General features: G+C 38.8%; 1 protein-coding gene across 7 annotated transcripts in view; it reads left to right on the top strand.

The window, feature by feature from the left end:
- Positions 1–2,250: 2,250 nt before the first annotated feature.
- The window catches only part of NARS2 (asparaginyl-tRNA synthetase 2, mitochondrial), a 147,891-nt gene continuing 126,949 nt past the window's right edge, over positions 2,251–23,192 (top strand). For all 7 annotated transcript variants that reach the window (XR_009564928.2, XR_004034949.3, XR_004034948.3 and 4 more), the window contains exons 1-5: positions 2,251–2,721; positions 5,696–5,805; positions 6,326–6,446; positions 8,425–8,565; positions 14,451–14,531. Coding sequence is in view for 4 of the 7 variants with exons in the window: in XM_060303770.2 (XP_060159753.1) it covers positions 2,581–2,721; positions 5,696–5,805; positions 6,326–6,446; positions 8,425–8,565; positions 14,451–14,531 (594 nt within the window). In the remaining 3 variants the exon portion in view is untranslated. The remainder of the gene's footprint in view (positions 2,722–5,695; positions 5,806–6,325; positions 6,447–8,424; positions 8,566–14,450; positions 14,532–23,192) is intronic.

The raw sequence follows: 23,192 nt of genomic DNA, 5'->3' as shown, positions 1-23,192 counted from the left end.
GGCTGTTATGAGGATTAAATGAGTGAATATGTGAAGAATATATTAACAGTATACATTAATATTAACATATTAATCCTGGAACATAGTAAGGATTCTGTGGCACTAGCCATCATTATTACCAGCAGTAATATATTCATTTTAGAAAGATCACTCTGGCAACTGTCTGGAAGATGATGAATCCAAAAGGGGAAGTGTCACTCCAACACTGAAAATAGAAATAAATAAGAAGATGATATGATTTGATACAGTACGAAGAGTGGCTTGAACTTAGCACCAGACACACAAATACTGTAGTCAACTTTCAGTGATCTACATTTTAAATGAACTATCGCTAGTTTTCAGTTTCACCCACTGGTTTCCCTTGCCTTCATCATACTACTGGCCAGTGGTCCCCTGCTCAGAAAGCAACACTCTGACTTAAACAAGTAGTAGGTGACAGGGTAAAAGAAGTCAGGATCCTCACTCTCTGAGACTCAGACTTCAGTTCTTAAGATGCATACTGGGGAGGACCAGGTAAAGAAAGAAGGCAAGACAAACAGACGGCCTGGGTAGGAAGTGAGCCAACTGGTCACTATTTGTGGTCCCTTGGACAAGGTAGCATAGTCAAAGAGGAGATTTGAACTGGGATACATATCATTGGTATGTACTCCAGATTGTCTTGTTCCCCAGATTTTGCAACCAATACCAAAGACATACTTTTTTTTTTAAGGCCCATAGCTACATAATTCAGAAGGCACTTAGCTGCAAGCTTCCATATTTCTGTTCTCAAGGTTCAGGAAGTGTCCAAGAACTTTGTATTTTCATGGGTGCTATTTTCTAGTCTGTTTTGAGAACAGTTTTACAATTCTTCCAGGCTTTTTGCCCTCCTGGCAAGTGTTCTTGGCTACCTTCTGGCAGGAAACACTTTCCTACATCCCAACCTGGCAAAATGCTGATCCTCCTCCAAAACTTAGCTTATTTCCTTTTGTAGGCTACCACTTCACCTGGCTTATACATTTATATTGGTACTTATTAGTTTATATTACAATTCTCTGTTTTCTTGCCAGTCTCCATGTCTAGACCATGAGTTCCTTGATGGAAGGGACAATGGTTTTATTTCCCACCTTGGAGAGACTGTATAGCATGACAGTTTAGTGGATGGAGCCAAGATTTCCAGGTTTAAATCTCACATTTATAGAATGTATATCCTTGAGCAAGTCATTTAACTTTTCTGTGCCTAAGTTCTCTTATCTGTAAAATGGGCATAATAATAGTGCAACTTTAAGTAACTAGCCCTTCTTTCTTTTAATCAGATAGAAAACTAGTTCATGAGTATCAATGAGTTACAGAAAAAAAAATTATTTTTGATACGTTTAAAAGGTGGTCTAGGGCTTCCCTGGTGGCGCCGTGGTTGAGAGTTCGCCTGCCGGTGCAGGGGACACGGGTTCGTGCCCCGGTCCGGGAAGATCCCACATGCCGCGGAGCGGCTAGGCGCGTGAGCCATGCCCGCTGAGCCTGCGCGTCCGGAGCCTGTGCTCTGCAACGGGAGAGGCCACAACAGTAAGGCCTGCGTACCGCAAAAAAAAAAAAAGGTCGTCTAATACATGAAGGGGTCATTGTTTCCAGGTCAAATAAACGCAGATAACTGTGTTGGAAAAGGAAACAGAGAGGCTCAAAGATTCTGGCAGGCAATGCCCAGCAATTCCTCCACTGTCTCTCCAACAGCTTCACACTGTCAAGCTTTCTCTGACTACCCCGTTCCAAGTCTCTTCACTTACTCTTACCTGTCAAAGGGTTACCTTCTGTAGCAAGCCATCTTTGGCATCCCACGCTTAGGCTGTGTCAGGGAACTGATCACTCTTTTATTCAATTGTCTGTTTAGATGTCTGATACCACCCAACTGTGACTTTAGCAGGGGCTCAGAACTCCGAAAAGACTGATCCCCTCACACTAATCCTCTCAACAATCAAGTCTCCTGGTCCGCTTTCCTTCTGCATCAGTCACTCCTCGCCCTTCACTTTGCGTTCCTCAGCATCACCCGGAAGCTTTAGAAATGAAGACTCTTATACCTCGCCCCAAGCGGGTTACCTAGTTCCTTCAACGCTAACCTCTACAACCCTAGCGTCTTAACTCCGCCCCATCTCAGCTCCTGACCCCGCCCCTTCCTCCGCTTCGCCGCCTCTTTACATGGAGTCACAAGTACGCATGCTCCGTCTGAACTTCCTCGTAGCGTGATGACGTTAGCGTTGGCGTGGTGACGTAGGGGTGGGTGCCGCGCGTGTTTCAGCTAGGAGGAAGCGCGTGAGTTTAGAAGCCGCGCGGGGTCGTGGGGTGTCCCGGGAGTTCGAGGCGTGCGCTTTCTCTTTGGCCGTTCGCCGCTGAACGTCTTGTGTCCTTTCCGCCCTTTCGGGGTGGGGGAAAGCAGAGCTTCTCCACGAGTTGGGGCCCGTGAAGGAGAAGGGAGCCAGCGGGGGACTCTGGAGTGCCTGAGGGCAGGGCTGCGGCCCGGAAGAGGCGAGGAGAAGAGAGGGTTCCCGTAGGCAGGGTCCGCACGCGCTGGGATCAGGGCTGGTCCCGAGAAGGGCCTGGGGCGGCCGCGCTATGTTCGGGGCCCGGTGCCTGCTCCGAGCCCTGCGCTCCTGTTCCTCGGCTCCCTGCCCAAGGCACAAACCTTCAGCCAAACTGAGCGTGCGGGACGCTCTCGGGGCCCAGAACGCAAGTGGGGAGCGCGTTAAGGTCCAGGTTAGTGTATCGGAAGGCGGCGGGTTTGTCTTTTTCGTTGACTGATATGGCACGTCCACGTCTAGGCTATCCTTGTGCTGTCGGGTCGGACAGAACGACCGGCAGGGCAAAGTTAGAAAATGTAGACAATCGTGTGGGTCCACGTTTTTCTCCTCTCATTGGTTACCGTTAGTTTTGCCTGGAAAGTGCTGGAACTTTGCTTTCATGATACAGGTTATTACCCGTAAACTTGTTAATCATACAGCAAAATGAACGAGCCCCTTTTCTTTTGTCCCTCATAACGTGTGTCCACAGTTATATAGCTCCTTGAGTGCAGGAACTATGTCTTACCCGTCTTGATAGTCACACATAGCTGGCGGTAAATATTTGTTCAACTAAACCATACCTTTTATTGAACTTTTAACCACCTCAGTGCCTAAAATGGGGCTTTGCATAAAACTTATGTTAATAAATTAGGAGAACGAGTGGAGTGTAGCAGTCTGAAAGAGTTCTGGAGTCAAGCTGCCTCGGTTTAAATCTCTGCCGCTTAGTAGCTTGTTAATTACGGGCGTGTCACTTAACGTGCTCTAAACCTCAGTTCCCTCTTACGAGAATGGAGATAATAGTCCTTACCTCACAGAGTCCTGAATATTAGTTACAAAACATTTAGAGCAGTGGCCCACCGTGAATAAATGTTAGTTGCTATCATTTCTCTTGTTAATAATAATATTTGCAGCGGCTCCACACAGAAGGTACCTCCTTAAAGGAGCAGACCAAGCAAGGAGGTTTGACTTACTAGGTTGCTGAAACACACTGATGCAGTTATTTTTGCTGTCCTCACATATCCTTGATTTTTAGCAGTATGACCAATTTCCCCCTCTTTGCATTTCTTTGGGTTTCATATTCTTTCTATTATCCAAATCAAAACTTTTTCCTGCATTAATCTATTAATTCGACATACATTAATACCTTTGTGTGCTAGTCTAGAGAGGATTCAAAGATGAAAAGAATGGAACATACTCGCTAGGTTAGAGGCTTTCACTTTAGTGCCGTGCAGTGTAATTTAGAAGTATCTGAATTGAGTGGTACTGTAATTGTAAAATAGACACTAATTTTGAAGAACAAAAGAATGCAAACTGTCTCAGTATTTTTAATATTGATTACATGTTGATATATATTTTGGGTTCAATAAAATATACTATTAAAATTAATTTAACCCATTTCTTATGTAACCACTAAACAAGTAAAATTACATATGTGGCTCACATATTTTTGTCAGACAGTCCTGGTCTGATGGATAAGACAAGAAATGACAACAATGTGATAAGTATTAGTGGTATAAATAGAAAACTTTGAGAATACAGAGAGGGAAGTTCTTAACAGTGTGAGGAGGTCAAAGAAGACTTCTTGCGTGAGGTGACATTTCAGCTGAGTCCAGAAGGATGTGTTCCTCAGGCACAGGAACCAGGGATAGGGTGGAAATATCATTTCAGAAGAGCTTGTTGACAAGAACATGAACTTTGAACTGAGTTCTGTGTTTGAATTCCACCTGTACTACTTGGTAACCTTGAGTATTTAACAAGGTTATCCTAACTTCTCTAAATATGTTTCATCTCTAAAGTGATAGTTCTTGTGAGGATTAAGTAGAAAAATACTTAAAAAGAGCTTAGGACAGAAGTACATTAAACAGTGCTCCATAAATGTTAACTTTTACTAACAAGTAAAAAGCAAGACATTGGTGCTTTGGATTGGGCGTGTTCAATTTATGAAGGGCCTTGTATGTGAGACTGAGGCAATTTACGCTTTATTCAGCGTAGCCCTGGAGAAAGATCAAGCACTTCCTAGTAGACTTAGGTTTAAATTCAGGCTCTGCCGTTTACCAGCAGTGTGGCCTCAGGCAGGTTATTTAACTTCTCTGAGCCTTAATTCTTCACTTGTAAAACGGGAATAATGATAATCCACATTGCTGTTGTGAGGAGGAGGTGAAACAGTATATGAAGAACGTAGTAATTAAAATGTTTGTTACATAGTAGATGTTCAGTACATGATAGATATTCTTCCACTGGATATATTCATGGATTTTCTACTGTGTGCCTGACAATAGCCTTCAATGCAACTAAAAATGTGATTCCTAAATCCACAAAATATTATGGACATGCAAATAAGTAATAGAAGGGCTTTAATAACAGTGTCTATTAGGGTGTGGTGGGGATACAAAGAAAGTCAGGATCAGTACAGTTTTTCTAAGTAGGATTATCTCACTTTTCCCAAGCATATTTGGTGGTTAACCAAACACCATCAACTGTTCACAGTTGTTCAGAGGCTGCTAGAATATTCTCTCAACCTCTGTGCTAGTTAAATTTAACTAGCATAGAGGTTGTCATCTGTGAGAGAGCTGTTTTTAGTGTTCTACTTGAAGACATCTCATTTGTACTCATGCATACCTGTCATTTAAATTCAGAGTGTCTTTGAAAGTTTATGTGCTACTTAATATGATCATAATAAGTTTCTTGAGAACTCTTTTAGTATGATACTTTGTAAAAAAGAAAACCCTATAAAGATGTTTCTAGTCTATAACTACATAATCTCCCTTCTGGGAATTTGATATAAAAGGAGAAAGGAACCAAAATGTGTACCCTATTACGTGTAATGGTGGGGGAGAGGGGCAGGGGCAGGAAGAAAACCTGGAATATTAGGGGGATTGGTTATGTGAATTAGGCTCATCAACCTAACGGGATTTGGGACATCTTATTCAGAATGATGAGCTTTATTAACAAAATGACAACAGCAAAAAAGGTGGAATGCCAAAGCTGTATTTCACTGTGATGAGGACCATATAAAATTATATATGCATATTGGTAAACTAAAAGCAATTGATTTGTTCAGGCGGGATTATGAAGACTTATTTTTTTTCATTTAGTCCTCTGTGTGTATGTGTAATGAAAATATAAAATGTTTGTATTTTAAACTCACATTTAGAAATATTTCTCATAAGGGATGGATTCGTTCAGTCCGATCCCAGAAGGAAGTCTTGTTCCTGCATGTAAATGATGGGTCATCTTTGGAAAGCCTTCAGGTTGTAGCAGATTCAAGCTTTGACAGTAGGTGAGGTTTTGTTTGTTTGTTTGTTTGTTTGTTTTAAAGAGTACTTCGAATTTTTTTCATCTCCTCTGTTCCCCATTTCCCTAATCTAAGTGTTCATATCGCCCCCTCAGTGATCTTTCTAAACAAATCTTCTTTTCATAGCTTTGAGGCTCAAGTCCAAATACTTAGAATAAAGATCCTTCTCTCCTCTCTCTAACATCTTCACATGACAATATCCCCCACCTATCCTTTGCTTCTCTCTCAACTATGTGCAGCTCTTAACCCAATTAAAGGTAAAATCTTCTATCGTTAAATGGTTTAGGGACTTCCCTGGTGGTCCAGTGGTTAAGACTCCATGCTCCTAATGCAGGGGGCCTGGATTTGATCCCTGGTCAGGGAATTAGATCCCGCATGCCGCAACTAAGACCTGGTGCAGCCAAATAAATAAATAAATAATAGTTTAATGTTTTGAGAGCAAGGTTGGTATTAATATGAGGGCTACATGTAAGATCTTGTTTATGCTATTGTTTTGTTATTATAGAGAACTGGCCTTTGGGAGTTCCGTGGAAGTTCAAGGGCAGCTGGTAAAAAGTTTGTCCAAAAGGCAAAATGTGGAACTGAAGGCAGAAAAAATTGAAGTTGTTGGAAATTGTGATGCCAAGGTATGTGTTGTGACACGATTATGGAGGCCGTTAAGGCTTAATTTAAAACATTAGCAACGTTTTAAGTATGATTATTGGGAAGATGGCACTTGGAACTTTTCGATTGTGACTTCTAGGTAATTGGAACAGGCTATAGACTGAGGAATGTAGAAAGAGTAGCAAAAAGTATTTATGTAGACGGCTGGAGCCTTAGGAGTGAGAGCTAAGTGATAATACTCTGTGTATCTCTGTGGTGCCTGTCACTGTTGAGATTTGCCACTTTACAAGCATGCCTAGTCAGCTGCAGTGACAAAGACATACCAGGGCAAACCACGTTCTTAGGAAAGCTCTGCCTAGAAATTACTTTTGCATGATCTAGAACTGTACCATCTGGTGCAATAGCCACTAGCCACCCATGGCTATTTAATATTAAATCAGTTAAAATTAAATTAAAAATTCAGTTCCTCAGTGACATTAGCCACATTTCAAGTGCTCAGTGATCACATGTAGCTAGCAGCTACCGTACTGCATTGCACAGGTACAGATCATTTCCGTTTATCACAGAAAATTCTGTTGGATGGTGCTAGACTGTGGGGATGCTTAGGCTGAACAAAGATAAGAAATTCTACATTAAGACATGTTTATTCCTGTTTTTGCAAGACTCTTCTGTTAGTAGCTTTTTATGTATAGCCTGATAAACAGGTTAGAGGGAATAAAACCATAGATTATCAATCCAGTTTCTATTTGGAGAAAATGAGACCCAATCAGGTAGAATGGCTTGCATTAGGTTATATTGCTGATTAGTGGCACAGCTGAAGTTTATGTGCTAGCCATTTTAACCCCCTGTGGTTTAGCTACACTCATCTTCAAATATTTAATGAACAAAAAATGAGGAATATAGGGAAATAGCATCATTTTAATTCAAATTCATTTTTAGTTCTTTTGGATAATTGAAATGTTAACCATTTTTATTTTTGCTTTTTTAGAGGGATGTTTGATTATTAAAAATTTGCCATGTGTTTTACTCTTCTTAAATTGTTTTCCCTTGGTGGGTATTGATGCTTTCCACTACTCTTCCCCCTCATTTCAGTGTCATTTTTAAGTATTCCGCATTAGGGAATTCTGAACCTGCTAACAGTCCCCAGATTCCTATTAATGTGATCATATTGTCACTTTCGTAGGTATGGGACGTATTTCTATATGACATAAATTAATGTGTGCACAAGGCCTAAAAGGAATAGATAGCTATGTTGGTAGCCTGTTTTAGAGTTCTTTTACTTAGCTTCTCTGTTATCTTTTTTATTGAAACTTTGGTTTTGGTCTGAAACTTTTATCCTATCTTCTCAATCTTGTAAAATGAGTGGGGGCAGGGAAATTTTTCTAGGTAGAGTCATAATTTCCTTTAAAATTGTTATGAATATACATTGCTCGTCCAGATGATACAAAGCTGTTGACCCTCGCTCATGTTCTGAAACAGCAGCACATGTTGATAAATGGTGATAAATAGTGCTAATTGATTATGAGCGCTTGTGGACTTTCAAGACATTTGGGCAATTTTAAAATTCAATACCAGCTGTGTGTATACAGCTGTAGAAAACATACTGTTTAATATCTACAATATTCTAAACTCATGTGTGCCAAACAGTGGAGTGTTTTGGGTAACTATATCCTAATCTCTCTATTTGTAAGTAGTGATTGATAGCTAACCGATAGAAATTTGATAAATAACAGATTAGCCTTGGTGATAATAAGTAACTTTGCCCAAGGTTACAAAGCTAATAAGTAGTAGAGCTGAATTTAAACCCACATCTTTCTGATTTCACTCACTGTTCTAACTTGTTAGAATTAATGTGGACCATGTTCAGTTATGTTAAGAAATAAGGAACAAAAGCGTCTTAGTTTTATTCTAAAGCATTACTATTTAACAAATGCCCTGTAAACTGATTTTATAAAACTGTATTTCTTTTAGCTTCTAACTTGTTTTTCCTTTTATTGTCAGGCTTTCCCTTTTAAATATAAAGAGAGGCATCCTCTGGAGTATCTGAGACAATACCCTCACCTTAGGTGTAGGACTAATGTTCTGGGTTCTATACTGAGGGTTCGCAGTGAAGCCACAGCTGCTATCCATTCTTTCTTTAAGGTAAGGAGCTTTGCTTCTAGGTGTTCTTTCTTGTGAAGAAGTTGAATAATTGTAATACTGGAGTATTATCCTGGTAAGTTCTTCAGGTTATTTATTCCAAGCACCCTTTATTGTGTGGTACTTTTTTCTTTGGCTGATTTTAAATTTTCTGTTTATCACTGGTTTTGAGTGATTTGATTTATGTGTGCCTTGGCAGAGTTTTCTTTATGTTTCTTGTATTTGGAGTTCATTGAATTTCTTGGATCTATGCATTTTAATTTTCACCAAGTTTTTCAGTCATTATTTCATCAAATATTTTTATGTTACCTCTCTCCTTTGGGGACTTCAGTTACCCATATATTAGGCCACTTGATGATATCCCAATAGCTCTCAGATGTTCTTTTCTTTTTAAAAAATCTTTTTTTTCCAGCGTGTTTCTTTTGGATAGTTTCTATTACTATGTCTTCAAGCTTACCAATCTTCTCTTCTGCAGTGCCTAATTTCTTATTCCTATCCAGTGCATTTTTCACCCCATATCTAAGTGAAAGGCTTCATATCTAAGTGTTTGATTTGGGCCTTTTTTTTTTAGTGTCTTCCATGTCTCCACTTAACTTTTTTGAACATATGCAATACAGTTTTAGTTAAAACTGTAGTTTTCATAGCTGTTTAGTAACTTTTTACGTCCTTCTAACGTGTCAGCTATAAGTCAGTTTTAATTGATTGATTAGTCTCTTCATTATAGGTTATGTTTTCCTGCTTCTTCGTATATCTGCTAATCTTTGATTAGGTGCCAGACCTTGTTAATTTTACCTTGTTGGGTGCTGGATATTTATAAAGCTTCTTAAGCTTTGTTTTGGTATGTAGTTAAGTTACTGGAAGGGTCTTGCTTTTATGATTTGTTAAGTAAATCTGGAGCAGTGCTCAGTCTGGGTCTGATTATTCCCCACTACTGAGGCAAAGCCTTCCTGAGTATTCTACGTAGTGCCTTGTGAATTACAAGATTTTCCAGCCTGGTTTGTGGGAGCAGGCATTGTTTCCAGCCACATAGGAGCACCAGGCGCTGTTTCCTCTAATCGTTGTTGATGGTTCTTTCCCTGGCCTTGGATAGTTTCCTCACTTGCATGTGCTGATCATTCTTCCACCTAATACTCCAGGGTGACTCCCTGTACATCTCTGGAGTTGTTGGACAACTGTCTGCTCTCTGGTACTCTGTCCTGTCAGTTCTAGCCACTTTGGTCTCCTCAACTCAGGGAGCCTGCTGGGCTCCACTTTATTTCTCCCTTCTTCCTGCTGTGGCCTGGAAAATCTCAAGGTAGTAAGCTGGGCTGCTGGTAGGGTTCACTGTGTTTGTTTCCTATCTCTCAGGGATCACTATCCTTTGTTGTCTGATATCCAGTGTCTTGAAAACCAGCATTTCATGTGGTTTGCTTGTGGATTTTTTTTTTTTTTTTTTTTTGCGGTACGCGGGCCTCTCACTGTCATGGCCTCTCCTGCTGCGGAGCACAGGCTCCGGACGCGCAGGCTCAGCGGCCATGGCTCACGGGCCCAGCCGCTCCGCGGCATGCGGGATCCTCCCAGACCGGGGCACGAACCCGTGTCCCCTGCACCGGCAGGTGGACTCTCAACCACTGCGCCACCAGGGAAGCCCTGTTTTTGTTTTTTTGTTGTTGTTTCAAATGGGAGGGTAAATCTAGTTCCTATTTCTACATTTTAGTCGCAGACATTTTATATACAGTAAGCACTAATTTTAAAAAATTATTGGTGTTGATCAAGTAGATTGATCTAATGCCTAAAGACATTTTGTCTCATTTAGCTTTGCTTTTCAGCCATTTCCCCCAACCCGGGAAAGCCACAGTGGAATGTAGTTTGTAAGTTGATGAGGTGAACGGACCCTCCTTCCATGTGGTGGATGGAAGGGCTCCAAAAGCAAGAGTGACCCAATGGATAAAGTTCAGTATTATTCCATGTAGTTTTGGAACTCTTCCTAATCCACTTCTCCAGATCCAGCTCACTTGCAAAGATTGTCTGACAGCGTACCCTTCCCTTGGACAGCATCCAAATTCATGCAGGCCCAGCCCTGCCATGGCACACGAAGGAAGTTCTTGCTCTTTGAAAAGCTCCTTAAGAGGTAATTTTTGATGTGACAGCTAAAGAACATCATGGCTTTAAAGCATAAGAATAAACAAAGAAAAATAAATCACATTATACAGTGTCATCCCATTATAGTGTGAAAGGGTGTGTTTACATATGCTCTCATAAACTTTCTTATGCATCTTCCATATGGCTTTTTTTTAAAATAATTTTATTTATTTATTTTTGGCTGTGTTGGGTCTTCGTTGCTGCCCATGGGCTTTCTCTAGTTGCGGTGAGCAGGGGGCTATTCTTCATTGCGGTGCATTGGCTTCTCATTGCAGTGACTTCTCCTGTTGCAGAGCACGGGCTCTAGGCGCGCAGGCTTCTGTAGTTGTGGCTCGAGGGCTGTAGAGCACAGGCTCAGTAGTTGTGGCACACGGGCTTAGTTGCACCGCGGCATGTGGGATCTTCCTGGACTTGAACCCGTGTCCCCTGCATTGGCAGGTGGGCTCTTTACCACTGCGCCACCAGGGAAGTCCCATCCATATGGCTTTTCAATAGTGCTTGAACCATACAAACAGAATATTTGTTCAGATGTAAAAATCGTTTTTCCCTATATGGCTTTAACAGCTGATAAAGTCAGTGGATCTGCTTTAATTCTGAAAATTTTATGGATTTCTGGCCAGTAGGTGGTGGTATTGGCAATCCATTAACAAGTGGGTTTTACCTAATTTATACATTTCTTATTACTTGAAGTTTTCACAGGTATGTAAATAATTTTAAAATAATAAAAAACACTAAAAAAAAAAACACTAGAAAACTCTGAAATCAAAGAATAAGCAAAGTAAAGTAAAATTTAAAAAATATTTTAAGTGGTTGAAAATAATGAATTTTAGCACTGTTGGTGATGGTTATAAAGGTAGGTACTTTTGAGTCTTATAAATTCACTTTTTAATTGTAAAGCTCTGGAAAATATAATCCTGATACCTCCTTCTAAGATGTCACCCACTTGTGTATGTGACAGGATTGAATTGTTTAAAGAAATAATGGGAGTACTATAGGACATATTAAATATTATTTATATATTATCCTATATTTGGTACTGTTTCTATGTTTGTTACTTTAGGCTCCCTAAAACATGTTAAGAACTAAAATGTAAAATTTTCAAAAATTTCAGACCTTGAAAATATAGGGAAAAAGAAACTTGAGCACAAACCTTTTAGTTAGGATACTTTAAGGATCTAGAGTTTTTTGGTTTGAGTATCAAAAATGTTTAGTGTATAACTTGCTTTGCTTATAAAATTGACACATTTGCTGAGTACTAAAACATGACTATCTAGAATTCTCAAAAAATGAGTTATTTACAAGAGCTGAGTTTCTCAAATAATAGGATTATCTCTTTAGGCACCAATTTTTTTTCTAATTTCCAGTGGCAGTTATCCTAAAATGTATTACATACTTCCCTGGCTTCCTGAAGTGAGCCAACAGAAAAGAGTTTGCCCTTTCCTGGTGAGTTGAGGTTCTTCCTCTCAGTATCAGATTGTTCTCTTCTCAGTATGGCAGTGCCTTCAAAGCCTGTCATGGTGAGGAGTGTTCTTTGACCCTGCTTTGAATGACCCTAGACTGCTGTGTCTTTGAGTTCCTGTGACTGCTTTTTATGGGGTGTTTTTTTGGTTTTTGTTTTGTTTTTTTGGTCTCTTGCTGTCACTTTTTGTCGCCAGTGGTGTGTCTGTGGCTAGCAATTGCTGTCACGTTTCTTTTTTGTTGAGTCTGATTAAATAATATTTATTTTGTGTGTGTTAAAGAAAAATATAGTCCATGACTCTTTGAGTGATGTGTATGGGCCTTAGTACATGAATTTTGTAATTTTCAGATACTCATTCATTGCCTTATAAATATCTGGTTATAGCAATGTGTATCTATCAAAATACTTAGATATTTAGAGGTGACGGGTGGGATCTGAATAATTGGGCCAAAATTTTTGACCCCTTCTCTGGCCTTCATCTCTCTTATTAGGAACCCCTTTGCTGTGGGATAGGATAAGTACCTGACAGTGGAACCCCACTGGAGGCAGCCTCTGAGAGTACTCCTGCTATTTATTTTCCTACTTCTCTATCCACTTTCTCTTTTGTGGACTTTGTTCTCGTCTTTGTTGTTCCTTTGTACCCTCTCCTGTATAACTTTTGGTGGTAATGATATAGACTTTGATATGATAAGCCTTGCTAGCACTGTTAAGGCTTAAAAAGCCGTTGATGCCTTTTGAAAAGTTTAGCATTATTTGAGAATTGAGAATAATTCCCACTATTTGAGTGATTAAAAAAAAAATCCCATACAGTTATTTTCATGAGATTTACAGCATTGTTCCTTGTGGCAGTTGACCAGTTCTAACTTAGGCAATTATATTTAGCCGTTAAATTTTCTCCTCCCTCTCGCCACCCTTGTTTCCTTTGGATTTTTCACTTCCTTTCTTTGTTTACTGCACTCATGCTCATGGTTGCCTTATGTGGAATAAATGATTCATGTCCATAATTCTTGGCTTCTAGGAGATAAAAATTTTATGCAGTAATGTTATTGATTCTATTTCATTTGTTCTCTATAATGTGCTCTGTGCAGCACCTCACCGCACGTTGTTCCCAGATTAAGTACATATTTGAACACTTACTGAGACTCCTAATTTATAGCTTGAAAATTTAATCAGTCTACATCATAAGGCAAGTTGTTGGCTGGATACTTTGTATCATAGCCAGAATACTTGAATTCAACCTTTTTAGGAAGGAAGGGGTAAATTTGGGAGGCCCCTGGTAATACACTGACATATTTTACATTCCACCAGTAGGTACTGGCAGAATTTAGCAGAGATTAGATGGATATATATGAACTTATTGTATTGATGTCAAGAACAAAATGTTTACATTGAACACATACTCTTATGCCTTTGCAGAATAAATTCACTTTAGCTGCCTCCACCCCCACCCTGCAGCATTTATGCTCTCTGTAACCTTTCGCCTACATCCATAGTCAAAGTGAAAGAAGCATAACCTTGAAGTTGCTGGGTTATTTCAGTTTTACTAGCAACAGCTTTTGTGGTTCACTAATGGAAATAGTCTCAGACTTTAGAGCAGAAGGATTGCAGTTGGGTGCCTTAGTAATGGATGGGTTTGCTGCTCACAATCTTCCTTGAGGCAAAGGAAGTGCACTGCCTGTGCCATGTGCGGTGCACTGTGCCATCAGTTTAATGACAGACTTCCTAAAAATCATTCCTGCCTTTTTGCTGTTTATTTCTGCGGTCCCTGATTGTCAACCTTAATTTATCTCCTTTATGGTGGTTTGTTACAATTGAGGGTCTCATTCCAAAATAACAACTTAATATTGATCATTTTATTCCCTTAGCAGTGTGGGCAACATCATTATGCATTAGCCCTGAGTGAGTGTGCGTGTGTGTGCGTGTGTGTTAAATCACTATCAGTATGTTGGAAAAGTGGGAAGAAGAAATGGCACCAGAGAGAGATCCTGAGCACCTAGGTTCTAGTCCCGGCTCTGACTCTGACGCGTTGTATGATTTTGGCCTCTCATTAAATCTCTCTGGGCTTCAATTTCCTTGTCTTTCCAGTGAGGAGATTGGACTAGATATTGTCTAAGTCAGTTCTGATTTAAAATTCTTTGTGCATAGTAAACTCTCCATTTGATATTTTAATAGTTTTATTTTGGGGATTAAGGAGGGATTTGATATGGCATTCTCTTAGTGCTATTTGAATCATATAATGAAGTGTATGTTCTTGGAAGTGTTTCACATACAAATATACTGAGAAAAGTGGTTTCTCTTTTTCTTCCAGGACAGTGGCTTTGTGCATATTCATACTCCAGTAATCACATCCAATGACTGTGAGGGGGCTGGAGAACTTTTTCAAGTTACGGTAAGCTGTGCTTCCCATCTTGGAGGATATATTGCTCTCCGATATTTTTCATTTGAGGGTTTGCTTTAAATTTAATGAGAGTTATGTGGATAGAACATGAAACTTTGTTGATAATAATCCTTAAAAAACGTGCATAGAAAATTCACACTTCTCTAATTTTCTGTCCAACCAGCTGTATTACCTACGTTGTGACTGAAAGGAGTGGATTTTTAATTTAGTACTCTAGTTGCCTTTTTTATAACTGTGAATTGGTGAACTAGAGAAATTTGAAGAAATTAATAAAAATTCTAAGAGATCTTTTCTGCAAATTCAACCCCCAAGTTACATTTTTGGGTGTAACTGTTATTTTAAGAGATGGAACTAAAATAGAAAAGCATACATGTGAATATTTTCTTTTTCAGAGTCTTTAGAAAATACATTTTTCATAAGAAATTATTTAGTCTGTATACCTCATGAAGGCTTTTATTTTAATTCTTTGTTCAGCAATTATTCTTTGAGCTCCTGCTATGCACCACATACTGTCAGCCTGCTCTTGTTGCAGGAAATTTAAAAGTTACCAGTTTTTCTTACATGTCAGCAATTGAAAGCCTTTCATTTACCAATTAGACAGCCTGTTTAAAATCATTGACCAGTAGTATAAGGTACAAAGAGAAATGTATGTTGATGAGTGGTGCTTTTTGTATTTCTTTCATTTATTTACTGATTTCTGTATCTCTGAGAAATCAAGATTCTTTATATATTTGGGTGATTTCATCAAATGACAAGACCTGTACAAAACTACTCTCTCTGGTTCAGTATATTCTGACTCTTGATAATGATGCTTTCTCTTCATATTATTGAACAGCATATTCACTGGGAGAAGTTATCCTGATGTGTCAAAATCATTATTCAAAATAATAATCAAATGCTGTCTTTCTTCATATGTGGTTTGAAGAAATCTAGATGATAGCCTTCTGCAAAAAGCAGAATAAAAACGCTTGGTTGAACATTTAAAGTAGGAGTGTTAGCATCTGTATATGAGTTCAAAGAAGGCAGCAGATGATAAAATAACAATATGTAAATTGAAGAAAACATTCTCTTTTAACCATTTATGTTGTTAATTTTCTCTTTGCACCTTAATAGTCATCTGAATATTGAAGTGAAGAAGAATTACCCACCTTAAATACATTTCATGATCCCTTAATCTAAACTACCAAATATTAAAAAGTAAATGATACAGAAGGAAATGTATAATCTAAAGGAGTTTTTACAAATATAAAGGGAATTATTAAAGAGACCCAAGTTAAACAAGTAAAAAAAATCTGTAACAAACTTAAATAATTATAAATTTGGAGCTAACTGCTTTACCACCAGAGAAATCCCCTAAGCAAGTCTGAATGATTACAATATGTGCATTTTGGACACTAAACAACACAAGGTAAATTACCAAATAAGAATAAATACAGAGAAAGGAGGAAGATGTATTTTTTTTTTTTAAATCGGGGCTTTTTAAATTTTATTTATTTATTTTTGGCTGTGTTGGGTCTAAGTGACTGCACACGGGCTTTCTCTAGTTGCAGGCAAGTGGGGGCTACTCGTTGCAGTGGCGTCTCTTGCTGTGGAGCATGGGCTCTAGGCGTGCGGGCTTCAGTAGCTGTGGTACGTGGGCTGAGTAGTTGTGACTCGCAGGCTCAGTAGTTATGGCACATGGGCTTAGCTGCTCCACGGCATGTGGGATCTTCCCGGACCAGGGCTCAAACCTGTGTCCCCTGCATTGGCAGGTGGATCCTTAACCATTGCGCCACGAGGGAAGTCCGAAAATGTATTTCTGAAGCTAAACAAATGAGAAGTGTTCTATGTTCATAGTACTCCAGGGCCAGGTTGAGGAATTTTATGTAGTGGAATTAGGCTTTGTCTATTCAGAGTGTCAGAAAGGTGCTCTTGAATTCATTGATACTAGGCTCCTGCATTCAGGGTCTAGCACAGGTTTCAGCGGTCTGTGGCTTTTGTTTTATGAGCCCACTGTCTTTGTTGCTTTCAGCAGTTCAGCTCCTAAGATTTGTCTTCTGCCTACCAACACACTCTCCTCTGAAAGCAGTGCTCCTCCTTATTCCCACCTCACACATCTCTACACTTCCAAGCTTCATTGTGTGGATTTCTTCCGGACTGCATGTAGAGGCATAGGGGTTTGAGTCTTGGCACCCTACTGTTAGGAGGAAGTGAAGTGTCACATCTAAGTCCTTGCTTCTCTTAATAGTGCTCTTTTTTGCTCTGATAACAATGAAGTCCAGTAACTACTTAAAGATAAGGATGCCTGGTACATACTCAGGTTTGAGGACAGCAGTAAGATGCCACCTTGAAATGCACAGTAAGAACATAATACGCTGTCGAGAAGTAAATGCATGTCCCATCATTTTAGTTTTGTTTTTCCTCATTCCCATTTCCTGCTTTAAGATTTCAGGTATTTGCTAAGGTTTGGGGACTCCTGAATACACATGTAGGAAGTTGCATTCAAAAGCATTAATTTGTTATTCAGCAGACCTTTGGTACCATCTGTGTTCAAGATTCTGTGCTGTTAAGGGGATACAAAGATGTACTCAGGGTTCTGGTTGGTGAAGCTGGTGAGTTGGCAGGGCATAAGAGAGGAAGGAGCATGCTTTTCATTCACTGTTGATGTTACTTATGCTACAGTATTCTTTGGTTGTACACCTTTTCCTTTTTGTCTTAGAGCCCTAGCTGAGTTTCACAATTATGTTTGATCTTTATGATTCTGGAGTAACTAGTTTGTCTCTGAGAAGATAAAAGAGATTAAAGGCAAGAATTAGGGATTGTGGCAAAATCTAGACGTTGATAGGAAATAAGGTGAAACTGTTTTATGTATATACTTGAGGTTACAGTGTTACAAGTTATAAGTGTTATGAAATCTAGAGGGTAATTAGGTCTATGAGGATTGACTTGGTCAGAAACATCTTCAAAATAAGTATGTGACTTAACTGTACCCTAGGGAGAGTACTTCAGGTAGGGGAGGAATGTGAGCAGAGTCAAGTAACTAAAATGAGTGTGGGGTTTTCACTGGACACCGGATGGACAGATTAGAAGGTTTATTTTGGTGAATCATAAAAAGTAAAGTTGGGAATGAGAAAATGGAGCAGGTTTTAAAAAACAACTTTATTGAGATACATTTTACATACCATAAAAATCAGTCACCTAAAGTATACTGTTCCGTGGTTTTTAGTATATTCACAGAGCTGTGGAAGCATCACCACAATCTAATTTGAGAGCATTATATCACCCCAAAGTGAAACCCAGTACCCATTACCAATCCCTTCCTGTTTCCACCCCGAGTTCTAGGTAAGCACTAAACTGCTCTCTATAGATTTGCCTCTTCTGGAATATTTCATATAAATGCAGTCATACAACATATGGGCTTTTGTGTCAGGCTTCTTTCATTTAGCACAACGTTTTTGAGGTTCATACAAGTTGTAGCATGTATCAATACTTCATTTCTTTTATATCCAACTAGTATTCTATTGTATAGATATCCAACGTTTTATTTATCCATTTAGCAGTTGATGGATGTTTGGATTATTTCTACCTCTTGGCTATTATGATTAATGCTGCTATCAACATTTGTGAAATCATTTGGATGAGTATATGATATCATTTCTCTTGAGTGGAATTGCTGGGTCACATGGTAGCTTTATGCTTAATATTTTGAGAAACCACCAAACCATTTTCCAAAGTGGCTGCATCACTTTACATTCCCAACAGCAGTGTATGTAGGTTCCAGTTTCTCCCCATTATTGCCAACACTTATTGTTGCTCTTCATTTTTTTTTAAACATCTTTATTGGAGTATAATTGCTTTCCAGTGGTGTATTAGTTTCTGCTTTATAACAAAGTGAATCAGCTATACATGTACATATATCCCCATATCCCCTCCCTCTTGCGTCTCCCTCTCATCCTCCCTATCCCACCCCTCTAGGTGGTCACAAAGCACTGAGCTGATCTCCCTGTGCTTTGTGGCTGCTTCCCCAAGCTATCTGTTTTACATTTGGTAGTTTATATAAGTCCATGCCACTCTCTCACTTCGTCCCAGCTTACCCTTCCCCCTCCCCTTGTCCTCAAGTCCATTTTCTACCTCTGCATCTTTATTCCTGTCCTGCCCCTAGGCTCTTCAGAACCCCTTTGTTTTTTTTTAGATTCCATATATATGTGTTAGTGTACGGTATTTGTTTTTCTCTTTCTGACTTACTTCACTCTGTATGACAGACTCTAGGTCCATCCACCTCACTACAAATAACTCAATTTCGTTTCTTTTTATGGTTGAGTAATATTCCATTTGTATATATGTGCCACATCTTCTTTATCCATTCATCTGTTGATGAACACTTAGGTGGCTTCCATGTTCTGGCTATTGTAAATAGAGCTGCAGTGAACATTGTGGTACATGATTTTTTGAATTATGGTTTTCTCAGGGTATATGCCCAGTAGTGGGATTGCTGGGTCATATGGTAGTTCTATTTTTAATTTTTTAAGGAACCGCCATACTGTTCTCCACAGTGGCTGTATCAATTTACATTCCCACCAACAGTGCAAGAGGGTTCCCTTTTCTCCACACCCTCTCCAGCATTTATGGTTTGTAGATTTTTTGATGATGGTCATTCTGACCAGTGTGAGGTATACTTCATTGTAGTTTTGATTTGCATTTCTCTACTGATTAGTGATGTTGAGCATTCTTTCATTTGTTTGTTGGCAATCTGTATATCTTCTTTGGAGAAATGTCTATTTAGGTCTTCTGCCCATTTTTGGATTGGGTTGTTTGTTTTTTTGATATTGAGCTGCATGAGCTGCTTGTAAATTTTGGAGATTAATCCTTTGTCAGTTGCTTCATCTGCAAATAATTTCTCCCATTCTGAGGGTTGTCTTTTCGTCTTGTTTATGGTTTCCTTTGCTGTGCAAAAGCTTTTAAGTTTCATTAGGTCCCATTTGTTTATTTTTGTTTTTATTTCCATTTCTCTAGGAGGTGGGTCAAAAAGGATCTTGCTGTGATTTATGTCATAGAGTGTTCTGCCTATGTTTTTCTCTAAGAGTTTGATAGTGTCTGGCCTTACATTAAGGTCTTTAATCCATTTTGAGGTTTTTTTTAAATTATTTTTATTTATTTATTTATTTATTTATTTTGTGGTACGTGGGCCTCTCACTGTTGTGGCCTCTCCTGTTGCGGAGCACAGGCTCCGGACACACAGGCTCAGCGGCCATGGCTCACGGCCCCAGCCGCTCTGCGGCATGTGGGATCTTCCCGGACCGGGACACGAACCCAAGTCCCCTGCATCGGCAGGCGGACTCTCAACCACTGCGCCACAGGGAAGCCCCCATTTTGAGTTTATTTTTGTGTATCGTGTTAGGGAGTGTTCTAGTTTCATTCTTTTACATGTAGCTGCCCAGTTTTCCCAGTATCACTTATTGAAGAGGCTGTCTTTTCTCCATTGTATATTCTTGCCTCCTTTATCAAAAATAAGTTGACCATATGTGTGTGGCTTTATCTCTGAGCTTTCTGTCCTGTTCCATTGGTCGGTATTTCTGTTTCTGTGCCAGTACTGTATTGTCTTGATTACTGTAGCTGTAGTGTAGTCTGAAGTCCGGTGGCCTGATTCCTCCAGCTTCGTTTTTCTTTCTCAAGATTGCTTTGGCTATTCGGGGTCTTTTGTGTTTCTATACAAATTGTGAAATTTTTTATTCTAGTTCTGTGAAAAATGCCATTGGTAGTTTGATAGGGATTGCATTGAATCTGTAGATTGCTTTGGGTAGTATAGTCATTTTCACAATGTTGATTCTTCCAATCCAAGAACATGGTATATCTTTCCATCTGTTTGTATCATATTTAATTTCTTTCATCAGTGCCTTATAGTTTTCTGCATACAGGTCTTTTGTCTCCTTAGGTAGGTTTATTCCTAGGTATTTTATTCTTTTTGTTGCAATGGTAAATGGGAGTGTTTCCTTAATTTCTCTTTCAGATTTTTCCATCATTAGTGTATAGGAATACAAGAGATTTCTGTGCATTAATTTTGTATCCTGCTACTTTACCAGATTCATTGATTAGCTCTAGTAGTTTTCTGGTAGAGTCTTTAGGATTCTCTATGTATAGTATCATGTCATCTGCAAACAGTGACAACTTTACTTCTTCTTTTCTGATTTGGATTCCTTTTATTTCTTTTTCTTCTCTGATTGCTGTGGCTAAAACTTCCAAAGCTAGGTTGAATAATAGTGGTGAGAGTGGGCAACCTTGTTTTCCTGATCTTAGTGGGAATGGTTTCAGTTTTTCACAACTGAGAGCAATGTTGGCTGTGGGTTTGTCATATATGGCCTTTATTATGTTGAGGCAGGTTCCCTCTATGCCCACTTTTGGAGGGTTTTTATGATAAATGGGTGTTGAATTTTGTTGAAAGCTTTTTCTGCATCTATTGAGATGATCATATGGTTTTTATCCTTCAGTTTGTTAATACGGTGTATCACATTGATTCATTTGCATATATTGAAGAATCCTTGCGTTCCTGGGATAAACCCCACTTGATTATGGTGTATGATCCTTTAAATGTGCTGTTGGATTCTGTTTGCTAGTATTTTGTTGAGAATTTTTGTATCCATGTTCATCAGTGATATTGGCCTGTAGTTTTCTTTCTTTGTGACATCTTTGTCTGGTTTTGGTATCAGGGTAATGGTGGTCTAGTAGAATGAGTTTGGGTGTGTTCCTCCCTCTGCTGTATTTTGGAAGAGTTTGAGGATAGGTGTTAGCTCTTCTCTAAATGTTTGATAGAATTCGCCTGTGAAGCCATCTGGTCCTGGGTTTCTGTTTGCTGGAAGATTTTTAATCACAGTTTCAATTTCAGTGCTTGTGGTTGGTCTGTTTATATTTTCTGTTTCTTCCTGGTTCAGTCTTGGAGGCTTGTGTTTTTCTAAGAATTTGTCCATTTCTTCCAGGTTGTCCATTTCATTGGCATATAGTTGCTTGTAGTAATCTCTCATGATCCTTTGTATTTCTGCAGTGTCAGTTGTTACTTCTCCTTTTTCATTTCTAATTCTATTGATTTGAGTCTTCTCGTTTTTTTCTTGGTGAGTCTGTCTAATGGTTTATCAATTTTGTTTATCTTCTCAAAGAACCAGCATTTAGTTTTATTGATGTTTGGTATTGTTTCTTTCATTACTTCTTCATTTATTTCTGCTCTGATCTTTATGATTTCTTTCTTTCTGCTAACTTTGGCGTTTTTTTGTTCTTCTTTCTCTAATTGCTTTAGGTGTAAGGTTAGGTTGTTTATTTGAGATGTTTCTTGTTTCTTGAGGTAGGATTGTATTGCTGTAAACTTTCTTAGAACTTCTTTTGCTGCATCCCATATGTTTTGGGTCATCGTGTTTTCATTGTCATTTGTTTCTAGGTATTTTTTTTTATTTCATCTTTGATTTCTTCAGTGATCTCTTGGTTTTTAAGTAGTGTATTGTTAGGCCTCCATGTGTTTGTATTTTTTACAGGTTTTTTCCTGTAAAAAAATTGATATCTAGTCTCATAGCGTTATGGTCAGAAAAGATACTTGATACGATTTCAGATTGCTTAAATTTACCAGGGCTTGATTTGTGACCCAAGATATGATCTATCCTGGGGAATGTTCCATGAGCATTTGAGAAGAAAGCGTATTCTGTTCTTTTTGGATGGAATCTCCTATAAATATCAATTAAGTCCATCTTGTTTAATGTATCATTTAAAGCTTGTGTTTCCATATTTATTTTCATTTTGGATGATCTGCCCATTGGTGAAAGTGGGGGTGTTAAAGTCCCCTACTATGATTGTGTTACTGTTGATTTCCCCTTTTATAGCTGTTAGCATTTTCCTTATGTATTGAGGTGCTCCTATGTTGGGTGCATAAATATTTACAATTGTTAAGATTCTTCTTCTTGGATTGATCCCTTGATCATTATGTAGTGTCCTTCTTTGTCTGTTGTAATAGTCTTTACTTTAAAGTCTGTTTTGTGTGATATGAGTATTGCTACTCCAGCTTTCTTTTGATTTACATTTGCATGGAATATCTTTTTCCATCCCCTCACTTTCAGTTTGTATGTGTCCCTAGGTCTGAAGTGGGTCTCTTGGTGACAGCATATATATGGGTTTTGTTTTTGTATCCATTCAGCCAGTCTGTGTGTTTTGGTTGGAGCATTTAAACCATTTACATTTAAGGTAATTATCGATATGTATGTTCCTATTACCATTTTCTTAATTGTTTTGGGTTTGTTATTGTAGGTCTTTTCCTTCTCTTGTGCTTACTGCCTAGAGAAGTTCCTTTAGCATTTGTTGTAAAGCTGATTTGGTGGTGCTGAATTCTCTTAGCTTTTGCTTGTCTGTAAGGGTTTTAATTTCTCCATCAAATCTAAATGAGATCCTTGCTGGATAGAGTAATGTTGGTTGTAGGTTTTTCCCTTTCATCACTTTCAATATGTCCTGGCACTCCCTTCTTGCTTGCAGAGTTTCTGCTGAAAGATCAGCTGTTAACCTTATGGGGATTCCCTTGTATATTATTTGTTGTTTTTCCCTTGCTGCTTTTAATATTTTTTCTTTGTATTTAATTTTTGATAGTTTGATTAATATGTCTCTTGGCGTATTTCTCCTTGGATTTATTCTGTATGAGACTCTCTG

Source organism: Globicephala melas, chromosome 8, assembly GCF_963455315.2.
Source record: "Globicephala melas chromosome 8, mGloMel1.2, whole genome shotgun sequence".
Classification (NCBI taxonomy): Eukaryota; Metazoa; Chordata; class Mammalia; order Artiodactyla; family Delphinidae; genus Globicephala; species Globicephala melas.
This window is presented reverse-complemented; position numbering and strand designations above follow the sequence as displayed.